This window comes from Helobdella robusta, assembly GCF_000326865.2.
Source record: "Helobdella robusta unplaced genomic scaffold HELROscaffold_3, whole genome shotgun sequence".
NCBI classification, from domain to species: domain Eukaryota; kingdom Metazoa; phylum Annelida; class Clitellata; order Rhynchobdellida; family Glossiphoniidae; genus Helobdella; species Helobdella robusta.
This window is the reverse complement of record NW_008704501.1, coordinates 587,283-610,789: the sequence shown is the minus strand read 5'-3', so window position 1 is coordinate 610,789 and position 23,507 is coordinate 587,283. Positions and strand designations below refer to the sequence as shown.

At 31.5% G+C, this 23,507-nt stretch overlaps 4 protein-coding genes across 4 annotated transcripts; all 4 read right to left on the bottom strand.

Annotated features, from left to right (window-relative positions):
* Positions 1 to 4,677: 4,677 nt before the first annotated feature.
* On the bottom strand, positions 4,678 to 7,770 carry HELRODRAFT_131725 (hypothetical protein; the record flags this gene model as incomplete). Its single annotated transcript, XM_009020981.1, has 6 exons — positions 4,678 to 4,803; positions 5,585 to 5,705; positions 5,962 to 6,084; positions 6,301 to 6,479; positions 7,001 to 7,195; positions 7,609 to 7,770. Coding segments are annotated over 6 exons (906 nt in total), but the record flags the coding sequence as incomplete, so codon positions are not given.
* Positions 7,771 to 9,403: 1,633 nt separating this feature from the next.
* On the bottom strand, positions 9,404 to 10,185 carry HELRODRAFT_160989 (hypothetical protein; the record flags this gene model as incomplete). The annotated part of the gene is made up of 4 exons (XM_009020980.1): positions 9,404 to 9,556; positions 9,639 to 9,685; positions 9,835 to 9,946; positions 10,168 to 10,185. 4 exons carry the CDS (start codon positions 10,183 to 10,185, stop codon positions 9,404 to 9,406), a joined length of 330 nt encoding a protein of 109 aa, XP_009019228.1.
* Positions 10,186 to 12,005: 1,820 nt separating this feature from the next.
* Positions 12,006 to 15,459, bottom strand: HELRODRAFT_160988 (hypothetical protein; the record flags this gene model as incomplete). The annotated part of the gene is made up of 6 exons (XM_009020979.1): positions 12,006 to 12,278; positions 12,591 to 12,631; positions 13,043 to 13,160; positions 14,870 to 14,958; positions 15,159 to 15,232; positions 15,446 to 15,459. The coding sequence occupies 6 exons, from the start codon at positions 15,457 to 15,459 to the stop codon at positions 12,006 to 12,008; spliced, it is 609 nt and encodes a 202-aa protein (XP_009019227.1).
* Positions 15,460 to 18,735: 3,276 nt separating this feature from the next.
* Positions 18,736 to 22,250, bottom strand: HELRODRAFT_188488 (hypothetical protein). Its single transcript, XM_009020978.1, has 8 exons — positions 22,079 to 22,250; positions 21,439 to 21,509; positions 21,321 to 21,371; positions 20,068 to 20,191; positions 19,848 to 19,885; positions 19,573 to 19,623; positions 19,393 to 19,482; positions 18,736 to 19,229 (listed from the first exon to the last, which is right to left on the bottom strand). The coding sequence occupies exons 1-8, from the start codon at positions 22,125 to 22,127 to the stop codon at positions 19,185 to 19,187; spliced, it is 519 nt and encodes a 172-aa protein (XP_009019226.1). The 5' UTR covers positions 22,128 to 22,250; the 3' UTR covers positions 18,736 to 19,184.
* Between the last annotated feature and the right edge of the window lie 1,257 nt (positions 22,251 to 23,507).

The window sequence follows — 23,507 nt, the reverse complement described above, 5'->3', positions numbered from 1 at the left end:
TCTAAACTATTGCCTCGTGTACTGCAGCGCATACATTTATAACTTTGCCATTGCATTATACAGGTTTGACTATGGTTTGAGCCTGTATCCTTTTATCCTGTATCCTTGTATCATTTATGCATATGCTTGGTGGGGTAAGCAAGTTTGTACGTCTGTTCACTTCCTTTTGCATTGTCATACCGATGTGCAAACAAGATGATGAATGCAAGAAGTATAATATTATGTTTTGTTCTTATATATAAAATACTTATTTATTTATTTACATATAATATAACTCATCCTTGAGGTTGTAGGAGAAGTGATTATCACAAATTTATATAATTTAAAAATGTTAAAACATTTCAGATGGTCTTTACAGAACTGTTGGATGTATTTTGAACTGTTACTTAACTTTCTTGGTTACCTAATTATTTTGTGTTTATCTCAGTTCCCATAAAATTGTTTTGGTTTGATTTAATTTAATCGACTGATAGCTTGATTTTTATTGCATCTTATTTAATAAAATTCATTTCTAAACGATGTTCTTAATTTAAATTTATCATTTCAGAAGTTAACTTCAATTTAAAAAAAAACTTGCTGAAAATGTTGAATTTTGTTTATTTTTCATCAATAAAAATGAATGACAATATAACATAAAATAAGAATAGTTAACAAAGGCACAAAGTTTTGTGTACACAAATTGTATCTCCTCTCTCTGTCTCTCTCTCTCTCTCTCTCTATATATATATATATATATATATATATGTAAACAGTTGTGATGTATAAAATACGTATAGGTAACTAAATACATACATACGGCATACGCATATCTCACATGTATTTTTATAAAAATTTACATATCTTCACATAGGTATGATAAAGATATAACAATTTTGATTACGCTGTAACTGCAAATAGTAAATACATTGAATAAATACACAGACATCATCATGGTTTAGAGTATTAAAATGGTACTTTATTATTATTTTTGTTATTATGACAAGAAATAATACTGTGCCGAAGTTTAAAATCTAATTTATCTTTATATGTTGAAATATCAAACAAATAGCTTCAAATAGAGTCTCTGAAATGAAATTTCTAGAACGAAGAAAAAAAGTTTACAAGCCGTAAACGCAGGCAGAACATTTGTTTCCTCTGAAAAATATAAGATAGCATGTTCAGGCTAAACTAAAAAAAAATCTGAAAACATGCTGAACTAGATTATTTTTGTTGAAAAACATCGACTGCTATCATTAAAAAAAGAGTTACTTTTGTATTTATTATGTTGGATTTGATTAATATTTTCACATAACTGATTCTCTTTAACTTTGTAAGTTCAAATTATTCACAACTAGAGTTATAGAAAAAGAAGGACTAGATGGGAAATTAATGAAATGACACTTAAGAATACTTTCTAAAATAATAAAATTTTGACATATAGCAAGTCTATAATTGCTTAAAATGTTGCATACATCCATGCAATTACATTCATTTGTCTCATGAACAAAAGACGCATGAAAGTGCAACATAATGTAGAAAAGATAAGGACAGATTATGCATCTGAAAACTAAAGTTAATGTCACCACTTGTGCACACAGCAAAATATAAGTTGAATTCAGATGCTAATAAAGACAATTGATGTAATAGTAGAAAAAAATGTCATTAGTCATGGTCATGACATCAGTGCATAAAAAACAGAAGTCAGTACCAAAAATACAAAGAACGACTTAATGGTTATGAATAGAAATGAAATCAATCAATCAATAACTTGGCACATTTATAAATACTTCATTTAGTCAATAATAGTGACAACATACACCTATAGAGATAACACATTCATAAGCATATTATATTTAATGAATTGCAGAGGCCCATATTCACGTAGTGGCATGAATTTACACTGGTTGCCAGATGGAATAGAAATGTTGTTTAAATTACCACAAGCTATAAACTGAACGCAATCTTTTTTCCTATTGGAGCATAGTTGACACGGAGGAGATCCTAGAATTCCAAAATTTAGCTTTGGCAGATTTGGTAAGCTAGAGTTACTATAAATGGTTTAGAACAATCGGCTGGGCCAAAAAGAGGACAAGTAGGGCGATGGGAAACAGACGCAAAGGAAGGCATGTTCCTGTGGGGTGCATATGTAAGTCTGTAAAGAAAGAGTTTCTATGTTTGAAATTTGTTCAGTTTCACCATTACCTTACAGACTGAAAACTTTTTAGGCAAACTATTTCATTAGGCGAGATTTTGCCACTAAAATAAATTTAAGTAAAAGAAAATAAATCAATCTGAGTGAGATTTCTTAATAAGTAAAAAATATGAAAAAACCACACGTGCTGTATTTGTACAGCGCAGCATATATTCACAACCACACACACACACACGCACACGCACGCACACATATATATAGTTAACAAATGCAAAATGCATATACAACAACACAAATGCAAAGCATTTGAAAACAAACAAAACTGAAAAGCATAAAGCACGTAACAGAAAATAAATATTACAATTGAAAAATAAAATTTACTTGAATGTAAATGCAATTAATTTTCATGACATGATTTTTTTACTGATTACTATTATTCAAGTTGAATTCTTGCAAAAAGGTATGCAGATGTGTTTGTGTTACTTTTGTATACATTAATGTATGGTGGTATGTGTAGACCTACTTCAATGAAAGATAAGCTAAGCACATACCTTCATACACGAGGTATGTAATGAATTTCCCTGAAAAATTTATTGAATACAATTGATTTCGGTTAGAAAAAGTTGTACTTCAGATGAAGTTAATTACTTTGGCAAAGTTTTTCTTGCTAAATGTTGAAGTGAATTTTTGTTTGTGATGCAAAGTTGTCAGTGAGTACGCCAGTTGTGAAAAAATGTTTGTACTGCAGTCTGGTGACTTGTTGTAAATGTTCTTTCCTAGGTTAAAATTATTATCTATGTTGCTTCTTAGATAAATTCGATGAGTGAGAATTTAATGTTGTCATTTTACTTTGTGTTGTTTTGTGTGGCACTGTCGTTTTTAGTTGTGTTGTTGCTGAGTTGTGAATTGTTGTTGCTGAGTTGTGAATTGTTGGTATTTCTTTCATTGGTGATGATGTTTTCAAATTTGTAGATTTTGCTGGCTGAGTTGATTTTTGTTGTTTTGTGGCAACATTTTGATGAATAATTGACTTCTGCTTTGTTGCCTTAAATGATTGTGCTGTATGTTGATCTTTTGAATGTTGGTGTGTTGTATGTTGGTGTGTTGATTGTTGATGTGTTGATTGTTGATGTGTTGACTGTTGATGTGTTGACTGTTGATGTGTTGACTGTTTATGTGTTGATTGTTGTTGTGTTGACTGTTGCTGTGTTGATTGTTGATGTGTTGACTGTTGAGTCGACGTTGCAATTTTGTTGGCAGCAGTTAGTACTTGAATGGACGGATTTTTAGAGCTGCTCATTTTGACGTCATGTTTCGTCCCACAGCTGGTGTTTGCTGTAGACAAGTCATTATGAAACATTTGTGAGGTTACGTGGTTGCTATCAGCGTTGTTGCTGTTGTCAGCTGGGCTCCAATTCTTGATATTGCCATTTAATGATTTATTTTGTAGTGATGAAGCGAGATTTAAATGAGCTGAATTTATATTAACATCAGACAACGACTGAGCCAAGATGTCATTAATGTCACTGCTGAAACAGGCTTGAAAATTTTTGTTAAATAAGTTCAAATTGTCATTTTTGTGTTGAGATTGCTTGTTGAAACTCTGAGAGATGTTGTTGACAGCCTGTGAACCGGAAGTGATGGATGGCGTGGAAGACACATCATCGCTATTCAATAAACATGCTGACGTGTTTGTAGGAACAACATTGGAAAATTTATTTGAACATCCACTGGAAGACATCAGAGCTTCATTCAAGAGTTTCGGCTTGAATGACACATTTCTCATGTAACACGACGATGCTGATGACGACAGTGAGGATGGTGTTGAAGATGATGAGGATATGTTCGGTGTTACTGGAGATTTAATGTCATCATGTAGCACATTCAAGTTCACTGAATCAAAGTCCTGGCCATTAAAAGCACTTCTATCCAAATGAACAACACTACTGAGGCTCTGGTTTACATCAAATGGATTTTTAGAAAATGTTCTTTGGTCGGCACCGTCGTGATTGCCTGACGAGTTGGCAGTGCTCTGAAGGTTGTTGTTGAAGTTGACGCTCACAAGATTTTGTTGCAAGCACTTTTGTGGGTCAGGCAACAATCTTTTGGGCTTTGTCGGCTTGTTTTCACAATTCTTTTTCTGAAGGCCATTGAATTCAATAAATATTCTTACATCAAGAAGTAGTTTAATTTAAAACAATTAAAAGCTAGGCCAGCTGTTTATGATACTAGCAACACAACAATTGTTTCAATTTATAAATAAAAAAAAGGAAATATAAATATAAATAAATAATGGGCTTAAACGTTAGTTATATATTTCCATATCAAAATAGCATTAAAAGACAACAAAAAGCAATCAAACAACAATGTCAATTTTATGATCATAGAGAAAATCTTTGTTGGCCATATATAAGTCAAAATTGTTCTTGAAGTTGGAAACAGTATCTGATGATTCAACAACGCATGTCGGTAAATTGTTCCAAATAGAAACAAAGCAGAAACAGATGAACAAGTGACAATACGCAAACACATACTTCATCTATTTCATCATTCTTCATCATCTCCATCATCTCATCAGGGAAGGAATCATTGAAGCCATCGTGAGTGAAGAGAGGGTGTAGGAGCAAGTGGGAGCAGGTTGGTCGATCCTGAGGGTCCAGCTCGAGGCAGGCCTGTTTCATCAGTTCGTTCACTTACAATCAATAGCATCGCTCACCATCCATACTAACAGGTGTTTCAAATTTATTTGTAAATGCAAAAATTAAAAAACTTTAAAAGAAAGTTAATTTAAATACATTAAGTTTCTTGTAGAAATCAAATAAATGATGCCATTTGTCGAAGTTTTTAATGAGTCAAAATAAAAATTTATTAGTAACAAATTTTTTATTTTTTGATTGCAAAACCTCAACTTTTGTCAAAAACATAATTTCCTTTCCATATATGTTTCAAAGTTCAGTCACAAATCTTTGTTGAATGTCTTTAGCAACATTTTTATTTATCAGAAGATGTCCAGTGACTCTTCCTTCTGTTCCAACTTTCAATAACCAACCCACTGTCTCGCTCATCAAATAATTTCTTTGATGCCAGCTTACTTTCATCCAGTCAGCCAAGTTCTTTCTTACATTTTCTTACCCCTTCATTGAAATTTCGTCTTCCCTAACTCTTTTTAGGACACTTACGACAATGTCACACCCATCCCCATCGTAAATGCTAAGTGGTTTAATGAAGGATTCTTTAAAAAAAGCAAAAACTGCTGCTTAATAATGGTTTTTTTCTTTATAGAAATGGATTTTAAAAACAACTTCAGTCCTTTTCAATGGCACCAGTTTCTAACTGGTAAAAAGTTATCTGCTAAAAAAATAAAATCCTAAAAATATTTCCAGAGAAAATTAATAAACTCAAAAAATGAATATGTACGTAAAAACAAAGTAAATAAATAGAAAAGAAACCCACAGAAATGAATTGATATTCAAGTCCATTGCATCCATGCACCTTGGCATGGAGTGGTTGGGTCACTTGAATTTGAGTTATCTCAAACCTGAATGCAGAGTTGTTGTTCAGCCTATCTTCATGTCTGCGACACAAACCCCCTGTGTTATCAAGTATTGATCGATTGATTTGGATTGATTAAGCAAAAATAGATTAAAAAGGATGTGGTTTCAATCTTGAAGTCTTAGTAAGAGTCTAGTCCCATCAACAGGAGACCTGATTAGCTGGCTGCTACAGCATACACAAACACATGCAGGGTAAGTAATTATATGCAAATACATGTAGGTTTTAAGTAACTTATATAATAGAGGATGTGTATTTTGGAACATCAAATAATGAACAACAACTTGCCAAAGCATTTTAGAATGTTGAAGAGTTGATCGAGGTCTGAATCGCCTGGAAACAAAGGCTGGCCAGTCAGCATCTCAGCATGCAAACAACCTAGAGCCCAAATATCCACTGCTCTGATGGTCCAACGAACATTTGTTTTATATCATAAAATTTCACATAATTAATAAAATTTATGAACAAGTTAATACTTTCAAACATCATTATAACTGAAATCTTTTCAAAAAGTATAATTATGAAAAAAGGAGTCGTTTAATGGTAAAAATACAGAAGCTAATGATAGCAAATAACTTCACTAAAAACATTAGCATAGCAACACCAAAGACATGTACCTGCCATATCGGGAATCACCAACCAGCAGCTCGGGGGCTCGGTACCACCTCGTTGCCACATATTCTGTGTACGCCTCTCCAGGCTTGGCTATGATGCGAGCGAATCCAAAATCACACAATTTCACGATGCCCCACTTTGTTATCAACACATTTTCAGGTTTTACATCACGATGAATTATCTGTGAATGGAAAGGTTTGAAAGATAAAATTGATAAAATGTTGTTTAATTAAATAAGCCAGTAAAATCCTGATATTATTTTTCATGATATTAATTTTAAAGCATTAAATATGAATGTAAGCTTAAAAATTTAAGTTCTTAATAATGCAAGAGTGTTATAGATATTCACCAACTCCTGCACCCAAATATATATTTTTTACAGTTTTATCCAAATTGACAGGCTGAAGAAATTAAAATTTTTTACTTCTTTTATCAGAATAAAGAAAGATTAAACTGCTTTCAGTCAAGTATGGCAGAGCACAAAAAAAAAACTTTTTTACTCTCTATTCTTACAAATAAACTGTTTCACTTCTCTTTTCTTACAAATAAACATTTCACTTAAAATAAATTTTTAAGTAAATCACCTAACAACAACTAATTTGTGTCTGATAAATTTTTAAAAATAATAACAAACAACTATAAAAATAAATAAAATATCCATTTTTCTATTGAATTAAAGATGAAACAAATAAAAATACTCACATTATGTATATGACAAAATTCAAGTGCCCTGATGACCTGATAGAGAATCCTTTTAATGAAATCCCTATCAAGTCCTCTTGGAGATTGTTCTAAATAGTGGAGTAGGGTTTTGTCAACAAATTCAAAAACCAGATACAAACGTTTCTTTCGCCGAAAAACTTCAATTAAATTCACTAAGTTTTCATGGCGAAGTTGCTGTAAATTTTTTTTGTAATTCCTTAATTAAAATGTGATAAAAATACTTCAAACAAATAATTTCAAACTTAGCAATCAAACTTAGCATGGTTAATGTTTGGGTCGTTATAAGCTACCCAAGAATAAATTTTAGATTCAAACTGAATAGAAATTGTACGTTACTCATAGTTAACAAATAAAGGATGATGGCCTTTATTAAAATTTTTAATAACTACTGTAGCACCATTGTAGTCACAGGGATCAATTAATAATTAATGAAATGGTTTTTTACTTTTCTTATAATTTTTTAAGGTCTTAGGATCTGATGTGCATCTGAAGACGGATATCAATCAGAAAGATAAAAAAAAGCAATTAATTTTCTAATCATGTTTTTCAACAAAACAGTGTACAAAGAAGGGTGTTAAAAATGAAACCTTTAATAAATGTATTTCTCTCATGGCAATCTTCTTCACGGACTTGTCATCCTCACTTTCAATAAACTTTTTAATGGCCACCAACTTTCCACTTAATCTGTCCCTACACTTTAGCACCAGACCGTAACTGCCCTCTCCAATGCTTCCAAGATTCACATACTTGGAAGCAGTGCAGGCAGGTGACACACTAGATGATGAAAATGTTACAGCATTATTATAATTATTATTACAATTGCTGATGTTGTTGTTGCCATCATCATCATCATCATCATCATCATAATCATTATCACTTCTGTCAGGATCAACTGCTGGAATTTTTTTCTGATTATGATAATGATGGCTATAAAAAGAGACTTCTGAATGGCTGGCTAGTTTATTGTTGATGGATGTGATCACTGAATTTTTATGTTTGTGACTAGATGAATTGGAAGTGTATAAATTTTTATTCTGGCTTGTTGGCATCCCTCCTGCTCCCACCAACGAAGGCAATGTTGATGTGGTGGTCATCATCATGTCATGTCATCCTCTTTAATTAAATCATGTGGATATTTCTTGCTCTGGTTCATATTTCAAAAATTCTGCTTTAAAAAACTAAATGAATAAATAAACGGAACTTTACTTTTACAGTTTTACTACATTATTTAATTAATTACAAGTGTTTTTTGTTTATAGTTCTACACTTTTTAACTTCATTTTATTTATAGTCAGTTTTATGCATTATATGTTATTAATTGTATTATCTTATCTGTTATTAATTTAATTATTAAATTAATTAATCCCATATAATATTAGAATAAATAAAATTATCCACACACACACATTCACTCACAGAAATGTTATATCTGACATGACATTTTGTTACTTCATAAATAAATTTTAATAAAACTCTTGATCAATAAAATTAAATATTATTATACATTGTGATTATTTTATTATATTATATATATTCAGAATTAATTTAATATTATTTTGATTAATATTAATTATTATATAAACTACGATCCACTTTTAGTCTGAGAATTTAAACCAAACATTCAACTATTAAAATATTACAATATTACGATACGAACAAATTGAAGAAAATAAATAGAGGTAATATTTTCAAATAAATTTCACAAACAACAAGACAAGGAAAATAAAAGTTAATGATGCTAATGGCGATGATGATGATGCTGGGATCATGTTAATGATGGCCAGCACAGCAGCCAGCTAGCTTGTTAGTTGTAGTTCACTATTGAGGGATGGATGGATTGGATAAATATATGATAATAATAATACTAATATATTTATTATTATATATTTTTTTCAATTTATTTTTTGAGTTGTTTTACATTTTTTGGTTAATTTGTATGGGGTCATATATATATATATATATATATATATATATAATATATAGGCTATATATATATATATTCTAAATATGTGTATGGGGTTAGTTATTATTTAAATTTATTTCCTAACTTGTGTGCTTCTGTGTAATTTAAGGAATTTGACTTGTTCAATTTAAACAAATAGCTCAAGTCGCGTTTTTGCGATGTTATCAAACAAGCTAGCAAAACTTTTTAAAATTTGTAATTATTCACAATCTATTCGAAAGAATTACATTTAGTCTTATTTATTACATTTATTCTATATATATGGTTGCACCATAAATGTTTTAAAGTAGCTACTACTCAAGTGTGTTGAATTTGAATAAATTTACATTATATGGTGAAGCAAATAAGCTTTAAAACGGAGGTGGTGTAGGTCTGTAGACATCCAAATCAACGTATTTGTAAATGATATCGCATGAAAACTAAAATTCGATTGGAGCCACCAATTTATTTTTCGAGTTGACAACCAAATAAAATGTTCCACTGACTACTTCTGCTTTTTGTGGTTCATGGTTAACGTTGATGGTCACATTCGAAAAATCTTTCATTAAAAAATTTTTAATTTCGGAGGCGGCCTGTGGGTTATAAAAAGAGTAGAATGCTTATCTTTGGCCTCATCTTCATTGTTGATTCATTAATTTTCGAATGAAAAGTCACCATGTTAGGATTCAAGTTTCCCCCGTTCAACATTTTCAGGTTGGGCACTTGAGAGGTAAAAATTTACGAATGATTTTTAAATTGTATTTATTATTTAGTTTTTTCAACTTAACTTTTATACAAATTTTTAAAATATCAAAAACGCCTGTAAAAACTACCAAAAAATGTCGTCTAATTAATTTCTTTAAAACGTTACCGTATTTAACAACGTACGAATTGTTCAGTATGACATCATTTTCTTTTTTCTGAGAGATGCTGATCCAATCTTTATTTTCCTTTTCATTAGGTTGGTCACTATCTTTCAGTATCTGTTTGCAAATATAATGTTATATAGATATACAAGTGACATTTTTACAAGATTCATTCATCTTACCGTAAACCCTTGAAGCATTTCTGAGCTCCGTCTATTTTCCAAAAATCATCGTAGTTCTTGAAGGGCTTTGATAATAAAATTTCGAAATATATAAACTCGTAGAATGGTTNTTATTCGGTAAGTTCCGAAAGGTATTCAGTTCTCCGAAACACTTACTTTTTGGTTTGTGGTCATGGTATTTTATAAAAAAAATTAACATATAATTTACAAACTGAAATCTTCATTACCTTCACAACATATTTAGCAGGAAGAGGGAAGGTTTCGATCTTGTACATGTACTGGCTCTGAAAATCTGCATCCTGAATAACTTTTATTATTGAAAATGGTTTTTAAATATTTTAAGAAATCTTTGCAAAGTTTTATTGTCATATTTTATTTTCTCATGTATAAAACAAATTAAAAAATATTTAAAACAAATCATTTAAACATTGAAACTTGTTATCAAAAACAAACAAACTGAATACAAACAAAGAATTACAGCCAAGAAAAATATTAAACGATGTTGCACGCTGTTGAACATTTTGCAGACTTTTCAAGTTGGCAAATGAAGTATTCGTGATAAACGCATTCAAGTACTTATCGATTTTATTTTAAACCTCGTGTCTTTAAAGAGAAATCGTGAACGAGGTATTGATAGACTTCGACACCTAAAATGTTTCAATTTAATTCGCTTATTCTTAGTTGAGAAGCTATAAAGCAGGTTGTCAGCGAACGTACAAATCAAGATGTATACATTTCTAACATGGTTATTGGATTTGCGACGAGTTCGTTTTCGAAGAAAATTCTGAAAACATGCACCTGTCCTTAGCGCTATGTATAATCTTCAAGGTTGTGTGTTTGCATAAAACAAACAAATGCAAGTATGCATCTGCCAAAAAAGGTTATGAAATTTTATGCATTGTTCAAATAATAACAATAATTTGAATTCAATATTATCATTAATTTAAATTCACACAAAAATGTCGACGCCAGAATTGCTTTAGTGAATAAATGAATACATAATTATGTAATGTATATACTTATCTCAATATAATAATAATACACGAATGCATAGTCCTTGTTCTTAAATGAATAAATAATTAAATACAACACTTAGGAAATCGGGGTGGAAAAATCTGTCATTTCAAGAATGAAAAAGAGAAGAAGCAAAACAGTGGCGGATTCAGATTTTTGCGCTTGAGTGGAATGATTTTTTGGAACAGTCTTTCTTTTCTTCCCGTTTGCTTTATTATTATTTTTTAAAAAAACTGAATTGCAGATGAAAATATATGCTACTTATAAAATATAACAGTTAATAATAATTTAACAATTAAACTAATAATAAATCAATACTACTTAAAGTTAGTGCATTCTAACGTTATTATAATTCGAAATGGGGTCAGTTAAATTTTTGATAGTTATGGTCTATTCATGAAGTGTATTTTTTCAATCGTTACAGAGGTTTTGTTAATAAATCACTGTTGGTCACTGTTTTGTGACAGAGTATTTTATAATAAAAAAAAACTTAAATCAGAATGCAAAAAATTCAAGCATTTTGTCAGCACTTTTCAACTTTTTATTCGTTTAAATTAAAATTGAACCACCACCACCACACAACGCTTGAATTTTAACTTTTAAAGAGGTACAATATATATATATATATTGTATAAAGGTAATTGAGATTAGATACAAAATATAAAATCGGAAAAAAGTTAATCTTTTATGAATTTTAAAAAAATGTTTATAGAAAGTAGCATCTAAGACTTACTGATTCGTCCATCAGACCGTGATGAAAAGTCATATTACAATATTGAGCGGAACAAAAACACAGATAGGTACTTAAATACACATCAAATGCATGAAACGACTTACAAACGCCTATATAGATTACATACATACATAAAGAGGCGCCAATGGACCAGATGTACATGAGCGATGCAGTGAGAATGTTAACCAACTACTAACAAAACCAACAAAGCCAATAAAACAATTCTTATGGCAGTAAATATTTAGAATTAGAAAGTATCATAACTGAAAGGTGGGAGTGAATAGAAGGCCACTCGATACACCGGCTCGAAAACGACTCGATCGTCGTCGTCTGCAAAGATGAAAAATGCCCTGCTGTTGATCATGTACGGACTGTTCTGCTTCGTTGAGTTGTTTTCGTTGCTGGTGTCGTTCGAGTTGTTCCTTACGATGATGTTGTTGTTAACGATGTGATCGGTGGTGTCGTTGTTGAAGCAGTATGTGATGGGCCAGATAACCTGCTGGCTGTTTGCTACCACGATCTGCACGCAAGTAATTGTGGTTGTTGTTTTACAACGACGAATGCTAGCAACAACAATCTTCCAAATGATGACAAACATGGCACCATAATTAAGAAACAAACCGACTATCGCAGACGAGTTAACAATAATAAAAAGTTTTAATCAACAAATAAATTTTAAATTCACCATCTCGCTGGGAAAGGCTTGTTGCAGCTTACCAATAGCGTTCATGTATGTCTATTTTAAATGAATAAATTAACAGTTGTAACGACTTGCGTTGGCATTTTTTGATTTTTAATAAAAATTTGAATTTAGACAATTTGTTGAAACGACCATGCCGATGAGTGATCCGTTCATCCGTTTCATGTTTGGGACTGCAAGTTAAACAACTCAATGTATTTATCAATGTGAATTATCTGCAAGTAATAAGATGATGTTAACCAACAAGTAAATACAGTTAATAAATTAAATTGAGTGAATGACTGACTGAATGTATAAATGAATGAATAAATAAATTAATATAATAAATAAATGAATGAATGAATAGTAGCGTGTGTGGTTCACCGCCGACTGAGCTGCCGGCAACCGTCAGGAGACCATCTGAGTTACTTTCAAAACAATTTCCGCCAAACATTTTTTCAGAAACAATTCTCAGAACACGAAAATAATTTTAGAAAAAGTTCACCAGAGAACGAGACAGCTGATGATTGGCGATTTACATCAAAATCTAAAAATGATTTTCAATTCATTTGAATAATAAAAAAATCTCGAGAACGTCAACTGACTGAATGAGAGCATGTTTGGGTACTGGACGGTCTTGTTCTGCTCGTCCACCCAGATGACAACTCGGTCTCTTGGATCAAGTTCTGAATCTTTGCTCTCTTCTGGCTTCAACACCACCAACTGTTTCATTGCGATTGGTCTTTATTATTATTCATCATGGGGTAGAAAATTTTATATTTAAAACTATTAAATACTTGTCAATAAATAATAGTTAGTTAATTAATTATTTAATTAATTCTGGAACATTTCGTGTCTTTTGGCATATTTTGCCAGAAAAGTATGCGACTTCATCAGAATCAGATTTTTTGCTGTTGTTAGCCAAGATTGTAATCATTTTCATGATGCACCAATATAGTCACCGTCATTTTTCTCTTCTTTATCATAAACCTCTATATCATAAATACCATCAACGTCACACCAAAATCGTCATCATCACCACATCGTCATCATCATCATCAACATCATCATCATCATCAACATCGTTATTATCATCGTCATCATCACCATCATCGTCATCATCACATCGTCATCATCACCACATCGTCATCATCACAACATCGTCATCATCACCACATCATCATCGTCAATATCGTCATCATCACCACATCGTCATCATCACCTCATAGCTTGGAAGAAAGAGGCGACAATATAACAGCAAATTATTGCAATCCTGTGTGATGTTATTTTCGGAAAATGATGAGGTATGCTAGTTGCGATGATGTCCATTATTCTACGTTACCAATAAATAAATTAATAAATTCATTCATTCGTTAATTAATTAAATAGGTATTTAATGAACAAATAATTGAATTAACGAATAAACGAATGAATAATTCATTACATAAAGATATAAATAAAAACGAATGAATGAGTGAGTGTATAAATGTATGAATGAATGAAAGAATGTATGAATGAATGAAAGAATGTATGTATGAATGAATGAATGAATGAATGAACAAAGAAACAAATGAATAAATGAATGTTAATGGTTGTCGGTAAATTTTTTTTTGATGTTAAATACGCAAGTCTGACAGAAGCGGACGGATCGTTGTTAGCAGCTTAACAGCATAACAAAATTGTAATTGTAACTCTGCTCCATCTAATTGTATAAGTGCATATGGATTTGTATGAATATGAATTTTCCAAGCACAGCCCTCAAGTTAGGGCTCTGTAGCATTGCTGATGTAAAAAGCAGCCAGGCATGGAATTATTGCGGTCCTACAAGTATGAAGGAGATAAGTTGAAGTTGGAGATGAAGGAAGAAGCCAGTTGTTGCAGGAGGAAAAAATTGTTTTCCTTCAAGTGCACGTTTAAATCATTTTCATGACTTTGTAAATATTGAATAGAAATAATTTTAAATTGAAAATATCCAGGTTGTGTGTTGTTATTATTTAAGCCGACGAAGCAAACCTAGCATTAACACGTGAGCCAATAAATATTGTACCTACTGAACAACAACGCAGTAAATAAAATAATAAATCGATAGATAATTTTTTTCTTGTAGCAAGCATGTATATGGCCTCTGAAGAAAGTTGTATCGACATCCTTGGCTGTTTTTAACGTTCATTGATTTTTATGTTTCTTCGAAACCTCGTGATGTCAACTCACTAAGTTGGCCCAAAAAAACAAGCTGAATTTAACTATTATTTCTGTATGAATCAGTGATTTTGGTCAAATAATACGAAAATGATGAATAGGTTGGTTGGATGGTTGGTTGATTGATTGGTTGGATGATTGGTTGGTTGGATAGTTGATTGATTAGTTGGTTGATTGGATGGTTGGTTGGCGGGTTAGTTGGATGGTTGGTTGGATGGTTGGTTGGTACTAACACTTCCGATGGGGTAATTCAAGGTGGTCGTCCTCACTCGGTACTCCTCTGGCACCTGCTTCACCAAGCTGACTGTCGATAGCAGGGCGGCTGATCAAGTTTGTCGGAAGTTAAAAACATTTTATAAAGTTTTTACATAAAATTTGTGATAATTTAACGAAATTAATTAAATTGTAAACATAAACTATCATGTTCTATTAATCCTTCCTTTTACATCTAGCTAAAGTTAGTATGAAAATGTTAAATATTAAGATTGTAATCAAAAATATTAATTAAACTTTCCTGCTAACCAAAAGCTAATGCGGCTATAAACGCGATAGTCCGGCGAATCATTTCTTCAAAAAGTTTTCTTAGGAAGCAGCAGCTAAGTACGTGTGTGAGTTGTTATGTGCTTGCTGATATAAATCTAAAAAGCTAAAATAACTCCTCTGCAAAGCCGGTTGGAAAAACGTGAAATGAAACAGACTTCTGAACTGTGACAAGTTGATTGATGAGTTTTCATCCGAGCACTTCATTGATTGGATGGGACGTCATTTTCATTGGTTGACGTGATGTAAACCCAACGTAGGTTTCTTACTATGCGCAGTGCATTGTGCATGCATGCAAAACAACCGTGTGTTTGTTTGATGTACATGCATGTCATTATAGACTCCTAGTTAACTACTTTGGAGTGCTTGATGTTATATTCAGATTTTCTACTCCTCTACATTCGCATGAATCGTTGTTTGTTTTGTTCAAGTTCTTTCTTTCGGGTTGAAAAATTTTACCAACTTAACATGGGACCTATTGCATCATCATTATTAATAATAATAATGCTGATAATAATAATAATAATAGGCGTGTTTGGGCTTTTGAAAACAAGTAATTACTTAAAATGTTAATGTTTTGAGTATTTCTTAAAGCCTGGTTTGTGGTGTGAAATTGGAATCTTGAGGCCTGCAGCACTGTCCACAAAAAGGAAAGGGTGGCCATTATTTTGATTTGTTTAATGATTTTTTAAATGTTTGTTTTGGAATTCTTTTTGTTTATTTTATCATATTGAAAGTCTTTTTCTAGAATGTCATTCTAGATTCTGGGTCCTCTGCATAGAGCATGAAACTAAATAAACCTAAATATATGTGGCTTGGTGGTGTTCAGCGCAGATTGCAAAATGCAGATGATTTCAAAGAACCAGTTGTTGATCCAGGCGTCGTTCTCAATCTAGGTCTTCCTATGAAAGATCATGTGAAACCTTTCTGTCAACGATCCTTTTACCAGCTTCATAAAATAAGAACAGTCCACAAGAACAGCCTTGAGCAGCCTTGTTTGTACGCAGATTGATTACTGCATTTCAGTTCTGTATGGTGTAAATAAAATCAAATGGTATCCATTCAATCGTTTCTGAAATCTGCCGCTAAACTAAATACTTGAAAAATGAACTTCATTGGCTATCGGTGGAGGGCAGAATATGATTTAAAATAGTTCTCACGGTAAAAAAAATACTGTCCAACTGGAATGGCACGTTCTACTTGAAAGTGATGTTAAATTCAGTTTTGAATGTCAATTTCGATGAAATAGACTGAGATCGAAAAAACCCGTAAATTTTGTTTGTACTCCGTTCAATGCTTCTCATTTGGTGTAAGAAGGTTACCTGTTGCAGCAGCCAAAACTTAGAATTCATTGCCTCTTGATCTAAAAGTTGATACTAACATCAGTCGTGAGGTATTTAGAAACCGCTTGAAATATCATTTTTTTCAACTGAACGAAGCGCACAAGTAGCGCCTCTGAAGATAACTCAAAAGAGGCTCTCTACAAATCTACAATACAACACAACACAATACAATACAATACAGTACAATACAATACACTACAATACACTACAATATGAAATATTTGACTTATTTATATTTCTGTAGTTGATCAACTTTTAAGAGGCTTGAAAAAATCATTTATGATAGAAGAAAGTTTTTTGTGAACTGTTTTCAAACGAAATGTAAACAGCAATACTTGCTGGTTTCGTCAAAGTTATGGTTCTCAGTCAAGTCAAGTAATTGTTGTGTTCGGGTTTGATATGATGGCCTATTGGTTGAGGTCGCCTTTATCGACATATATCTGCAGGTCGGATTTCAATGTTACATCAATGTTGTTTTTAAAATGCTCTGCTTGTCCTGCACTGTTCAATTTATCGTTGAATTCTACAATTTTTATTTGAATCTTACTCAATGGTAGTATATAACTAATTATATATAATATGGTAGTATATAACTAATTATATATAATATAACTATTCCTTTTACTTTATTTCCTTATCAGACAGCTGGCTTACTTTTTTTTGTACTCTACCGTAAACGGATTGTCGCCATTCTGTTTTTTCGAGACTCAGCCCTACTACAGCTTGCCAACAGTTTACGTTCGTCATCTTTTCCACATTTGTACCATTTAACTGCTGTCCTTACACTCATGTTCTTCTATCTTTCCAACAGTGGTGGGAGACTTGCTTCGAATAGTAACACTTCTTTAGTTGAACTACGTAGAACTCTTGATATTAATCTAGCAGATTGGTTTGTGCTAATTTTATTTTTTGTACATGTGACGTCGCCATTCACGGACTTTATGCTGAACACGCACATTCAGCTACGCTGTGTTGTAAGGCAATATAAATTGATCGTAGTGATTTTTCCGCCAACGTCATGTTGTATTACTCAATGCTCTCAATACTGCATTTTTCTTTTCCATTTTTCGTATTGTATTGTAGGTAGATTTGTAAAGCGTCTCTATTGAGTTATCTTCAGAGGCGCTGGTTGTATTATTTGCTTGACATGTTCTCCGTATTTGACACATAGAAAAATTAGGTGTTTTTCAAACCGGATTTGTGTTTCTTTCACTTTCAAAAACCAGTTTGGAAACAATTGCTTGCAGTTTTTCCATTGAATCTGCTATAAGAGCTCTATCATCAGCATCATTGTTAATATTCACTCCTCCAATGGATATTTCAGGTAGATCTATTATCTTTCTCATGATGATCTCACTTTAGAAATTGTACAGGTCTGGGGAAAATACACAACCTTGCTTAACACTTTTCATTATTTTGACAAAACTAGTTTTTTTGTTACCAACTCTTTGGTCCCATATACATTGCATTTGTATTACTGTTTTTAATTTTTCCAATGATTTTACACCTGTCATTAAACCATTTATCTTTTGCTTCTAAACACATATTTTGATTGTTCCGTCTACTTTATTGTCTCTATCAGAATCGCAGCTTTTCACTTTTTTTCGTTCATCCATCAGAGATACGATGTTATCCATTTTTGACCTCTTTGCTTTTTCACAAGTATAACTTCACTTGCTGATTCTATGAGGGCATCTCTAAATATTTCGTATCTAGATTTATTTACGTCTTCCGTCAATAACTGAAAACGATTCCATACTTCAACGTTATACTTGACCTTGACCTCATCTTTTTGTGACAGACTGACAAAATTCAAACGTTTTGGATCAACTTCATTTTTTATTTACTTTAACTTTATCCTGATTTTACAAACAACTGAATTATGATTACTGTCATATTCAGCTCCAGGGTAACTTTTGCATTGTAAAACAGCATTTCAAAATCGTCTATTTATTGTAATGTAATCAATCATATTTTTAACCTTGTAACCGGGACTCTTCCAAGTATATTTTCGCCTCGGATGATTGTCAAACCAGGTGTTGGTAATAAGTTATTTTATACATATGTCTCAGTTCAACTCATTTGATTTAAGTTTTTCCTAAAATAAAAACACCTATTTGAATATTTTTTGAATATTAAACTGACGGTTTGCGAGATACCTTAAATGTTTTAAAATGTAATAAACATTTACACACTTGAGTACAGCGAAAACGTGACAAATTTTTTAACTTTTATACGTAAGTTTTACAAAGTTTAAAATAATAAGACATATTAACAAATTGTTAGTAATTCACAGACAAAACATTTATGATTCTTATGAACAATTTTTGATTGATTTTTTGGTCAATTTCATTGTTTAATATATAGAATAGAAAATAGCTAAATTTGAAAAAATTAACAATAACATGTGCCTTGCTGAATGAGTTTGAAAATTTTTTGCATGATAAATGAACCAGCTTACAACATACACAATAACAACGTTCACTCAATTTAGATGGTTTACGCAATTGTGCAGTCCGAAAACAACAAAAGTAAAATGTAAAAATAAATCAATAAGAAGCATGACAGCAAAATGTTAAACGAAAATTATTTTTTCAAGAAAAGGCATTGCATAGTGTTATTTCACGAAGCGTTTCCACTCAGCGCCACGGTGAATGAAGCAACCTCAGGCGTCAACGACGACCCTGACGTAGGTGGCTTCTTTCATAACCTGGAATAGTGGCAGTGAATTATGATAATTAAAATTCAAACAATCCGAAACCATTTGCTATGAATTATTAACATTAAACAAGTTTTTGAATTAAAATTCAAATTAAGGACAAATTTATTCTGACAGCATTAACAATGAAAATTTCACGGTTACCAACACCAACCTTTTCTGTACTGTCAACATCTAATCTTGCATAGTCCACATCATCTGCAGAGGTTGAATGAATTTTTTCTCCATTCTTGAAGACACTCACCTATGGTATTCAAAAACAAAATTTATGAAACACATCCAATAAAATATGTCAGCTGAAATGGAATGAAACGTCAAGCTCCCAATACTCCACCTTCAATGTTGGAATCTTTTCATGCAAAGTATCCAGAACAGTCTTGTACTTCTACAAGAAAAATTAAAAAATCATAAAAGTCATAAAAAAATTAAAAGGCGTTAACGACATTAACCGAAAACTCAAGATTAACTCAAAGTTGTGAATAAAGTTAAATAACATAAAATTAATTACGTGGTGTTATTTCCTAATGAATGATTTCTAATCATTATTCATTAATAATATTGATAAAAATAATTAATTAAAAAAATGTTTATCAATGAAACACTACTCACTTGTCCAACAATACCGCCAACCAAGCTGAAATCAGGTTCTGATTAGGTTTCAATGTTTGAGAATTAAAGACAACACTAATAACAGTAAAATTATTGCAGGTTTAATTGTACTTAGTTACAAAAAGTTATACACGACATGGTTGACATAACATTATCATTTTGATTGTATTAGAGTATTATAATTGAATAATTAAATGAATAATTTTATTTATTCAATAACCCATTCCACAAAAGTTGGGTGGTTCTTCGACCACAACGTTGGAACCATTTACAACGAGTCTGACCTTCTTGAACCAAAATTCTGAAGGATACATCTTGTAGTTATCCACATTGTGCACAACAAACTGCAATGAAATAGTTTATTTATGGGCTGTCCATGATGCATAGTGTTATATATATATATATATATATATATATATATATGTATATATATATATATATATGTTGGTAATAGACCATAATTTTTACAATATTCTATCAATTCTACCGAATATTAACGCCAAACATTCGGTAGAATTTATAGAATATTGTAAATATATATATATATATATATATACATATATATATATATATATATTCTCAGCGTATTTTGACTCCCCATCGCCCTGTCTACATTTTTAATCTCCTCGAACAAACCTGGTCACCGAGTTAGCTCAGTCAGTAGAAGTGCCATGTCTTGCGCTGCCATTAGGCGATGACATGGTTTGAATACTGTCTGTTCAAAACTCAAAGACCATCATGTCCGTATGATGCGGTGCTTGCGCGTGCACACATAATGTGTGTGTGCGTCGTGTGGTGTGGATATGGTTGTTGACAGTACAGCTTCGTGGCACGAAAGTTTAATTATAAAGTATAGAATAACATGTAAGCAGTTTTGCATTTGACAGAGTTGCGTTATAAAAAAATATTAAAAAAATGTTGACCCCTTCTTGAAAGTTACTCTTCAGTTGCAAACAATTTGAATTGTTTCATGCAAATTATCAATATCTCGAATAATGATAATGATTGACATATGAAGATAAACTACATGTCGCTGAATATAAATAGAAAAGTATATAACTTCAGAAGTAAAATGAAAAGGAGCAAAAATTAAAATGTCAAAAAAGCAAATTTTAAAAAATTAATTTTTTAAAAAGTTACATCAAAATTTTTTTCATTCATGATGGAAATTGCGAAATAGTAAAACGTGATACCACGTAAGTTTTATTCTCTCCTTTTCCCGTTGTCAAAAAGTATCACACTTACTGACCCATCCCCCTCCTAAGCTTGCCACACTTTTGAACATCCTTGGAACATTTGACTCCACAAATGACGAACAAATACATTTACAATTTCAAATACGTAAGTTAAAATTAATTTTCCATATTTTTCAGCAAAAAATAAATTCTATTGAGTATTGTATTTACAAACTACAATGTCATACAATTGAAACAACAATTTTAATAACAGTTAAGTGTGAACATAACAGCCAACCTGCACATTTGCAATTTCTTTCAAAATGGCTTGCTTGACCTCTTCCATGGGCTTCAAATATTTTTATTATTTTCATCATAATGATACAAAACATGAATTTGGTTATTTGAAAAAAAACCTTATTCAGAAGCTCAGGCCAACTTTTGCCAACCGATTTATAACCGTCAGGAAGTACAATCATTGCGAAAACTGAAACAAATTAAAAATGTGATCAGATTTGCCAGCCTGTTAGTACCAACAGAACGCTTTATTCAGTCCACCACACATCTAGCACCACTTCACACATCCCAGACGCACATCCACATCCCACATCATCCATGATTGATCCACTCATACGTCCCCACAGCTAAAATTTTTTTGTTCTCGTACAATCACTGGTTCCAACACGAAAAAATAACCAAAACAAGTAAAATAAAAAAATTTGGCTGCCCCACTGATACCCATTTACATGCATACATATATACCTATATATAACATATGTCACATAAACACGTATGTTTTCATATATATATATATATATATATATATATATATATATGCATTATTATTGTTATATATATATATATATATATATATAAAGGCATTATTATTGTTATATATATATATTATATATATATATATACACGTGATACAAATACACGTACACATTTGTTACATATATTATATGATTCATTAATATCAAATAACTATTAAGCAATAATTATTGTCAAATTAAGTTAAAAAAGTTAATCAAGTTAAAAATTTTAAAAGTAACTAACTGCACGCAAAGCATGATAGGGTCAACAATAAGGAATTATTTAATTTCATTTTAAATCATAAAAAATCTTTTACATAAAAAATTTTAAAAAGACGTAAACATATTTTATTGTTAGTTAACACATTTATGACTGCGAGAACACAGAACAAGTAAGCCTATGAGAAAAGACAAAAACATTCCTTTATTCAAATGTGTTAGTCATGCTTGATTAAATATATGTATAGAAAATTAGTATAATAAAATATACAGCTTATAATATGATATCGTAACAGGGGTTGGCAAACTACAACTCGCGGGCCGCAAGCGGCCTAAGAAACCATTTTATGCGGCCCGACTTTACGAACAAAAAAACTGTCGTCAGCCACAAATCTTAAAAGCATCTTAAAAAAATTAAAATTTCTCTTCCCGATCAATGGGTCGAAAAAATTTGCTATTTAAATACATAAAGTAAAATAGTTTTCAATGCGGCCCTCACAGCAAAAAGTTTGCCCACCCCTGTAGTATAACATAAAATCTTATAACGGCAAAAAATTCAAAACCGAACCCACTCACCACTATTAGATGCAGTAGAAAAAATAAATTGAATGTTGTTGAACGAGCAAATCGAAGAAAGGCCAGCTTAAGTACAATTTCTATTTTGAATCATACGTTCGATGCGTTTCATACATTGCCTGTTCTGCAGCTATTGCATGCATGTCATAATGCATGCCAACAAGCGAATATATCATGAATAATAATGATTCGGGCTCCTTTTTGCAGTCAATACATAATAAATATTAATATAAGAAGGATAGCTGAATATTAATAATAAATGAATGATTACAAACAATAACACATACAGGATAAACATTAATAATGATCAATCGTAATGATGCCGACTCGATCAAACATCGTAATTCATGAGCAATTAATTATAATGGCTACATGCTACATAAATATCTGATTGGTTCTACCAAAAATAAGCCCGAACGCATAGAATGACGGACCATGAAAGTTTATTTCAACCATCAGCTATAACATTTTGAAAACAAATTGAAAAGAAAACAATCAACCCCAGAAATTCCGAACCGAAAATAAATGTGGATATCTCTGTTTTTCCTTATCAAGCATGTTACGAGCACAAGTTAAAGTTAAAATAAGTTTTCAAAACCATACTTACATAGTTATGTTTGTTTCATCTGTAATCATTTTTTCCCAATATAATTTGATTCTATCAAGTATATCAAATTGCATTGATTACATTATTGCATTTTTTTATATTAAAATATTTTTTCATCATTCCTTACCTCATCATCCAATGATTGAGGCTCATTCGGTAAATTTACTCGTCGCATTTGTTACGTGACATGTATTTAAAGTTTATATGCCAGAGAGTTCATTAATATATTATATTTATAAACTTATTCCATGGTTTAATTTAGTCTGTTATT

Excerpts from the sequence above, each read along its gene's own strand:
- HELRODRAFT_188488 (XM_009020978.1), bottom strand. The coding sequence starts at position 22,127 with ATGAAATTAAATAATTCCTTATTGTTGACCCTATCATGCTTTGCGTGC. Across the intron at positions 19,624-19,847 it reads TTGGCGGTATTGTTGGACAA|AAGTACAAGACTGTTCTGGA; the intron begins GTGAGTAGTGTT and ends TTTTTCTTGTAG. Across the intron at positions 19,230-19,392 it reads ATGTTGACAGTACAGAAAAG|GTTATGAAAGAAGCCACCTA; the intron begins GTTGGTGTTGGT and ends CCACTATTCCAG.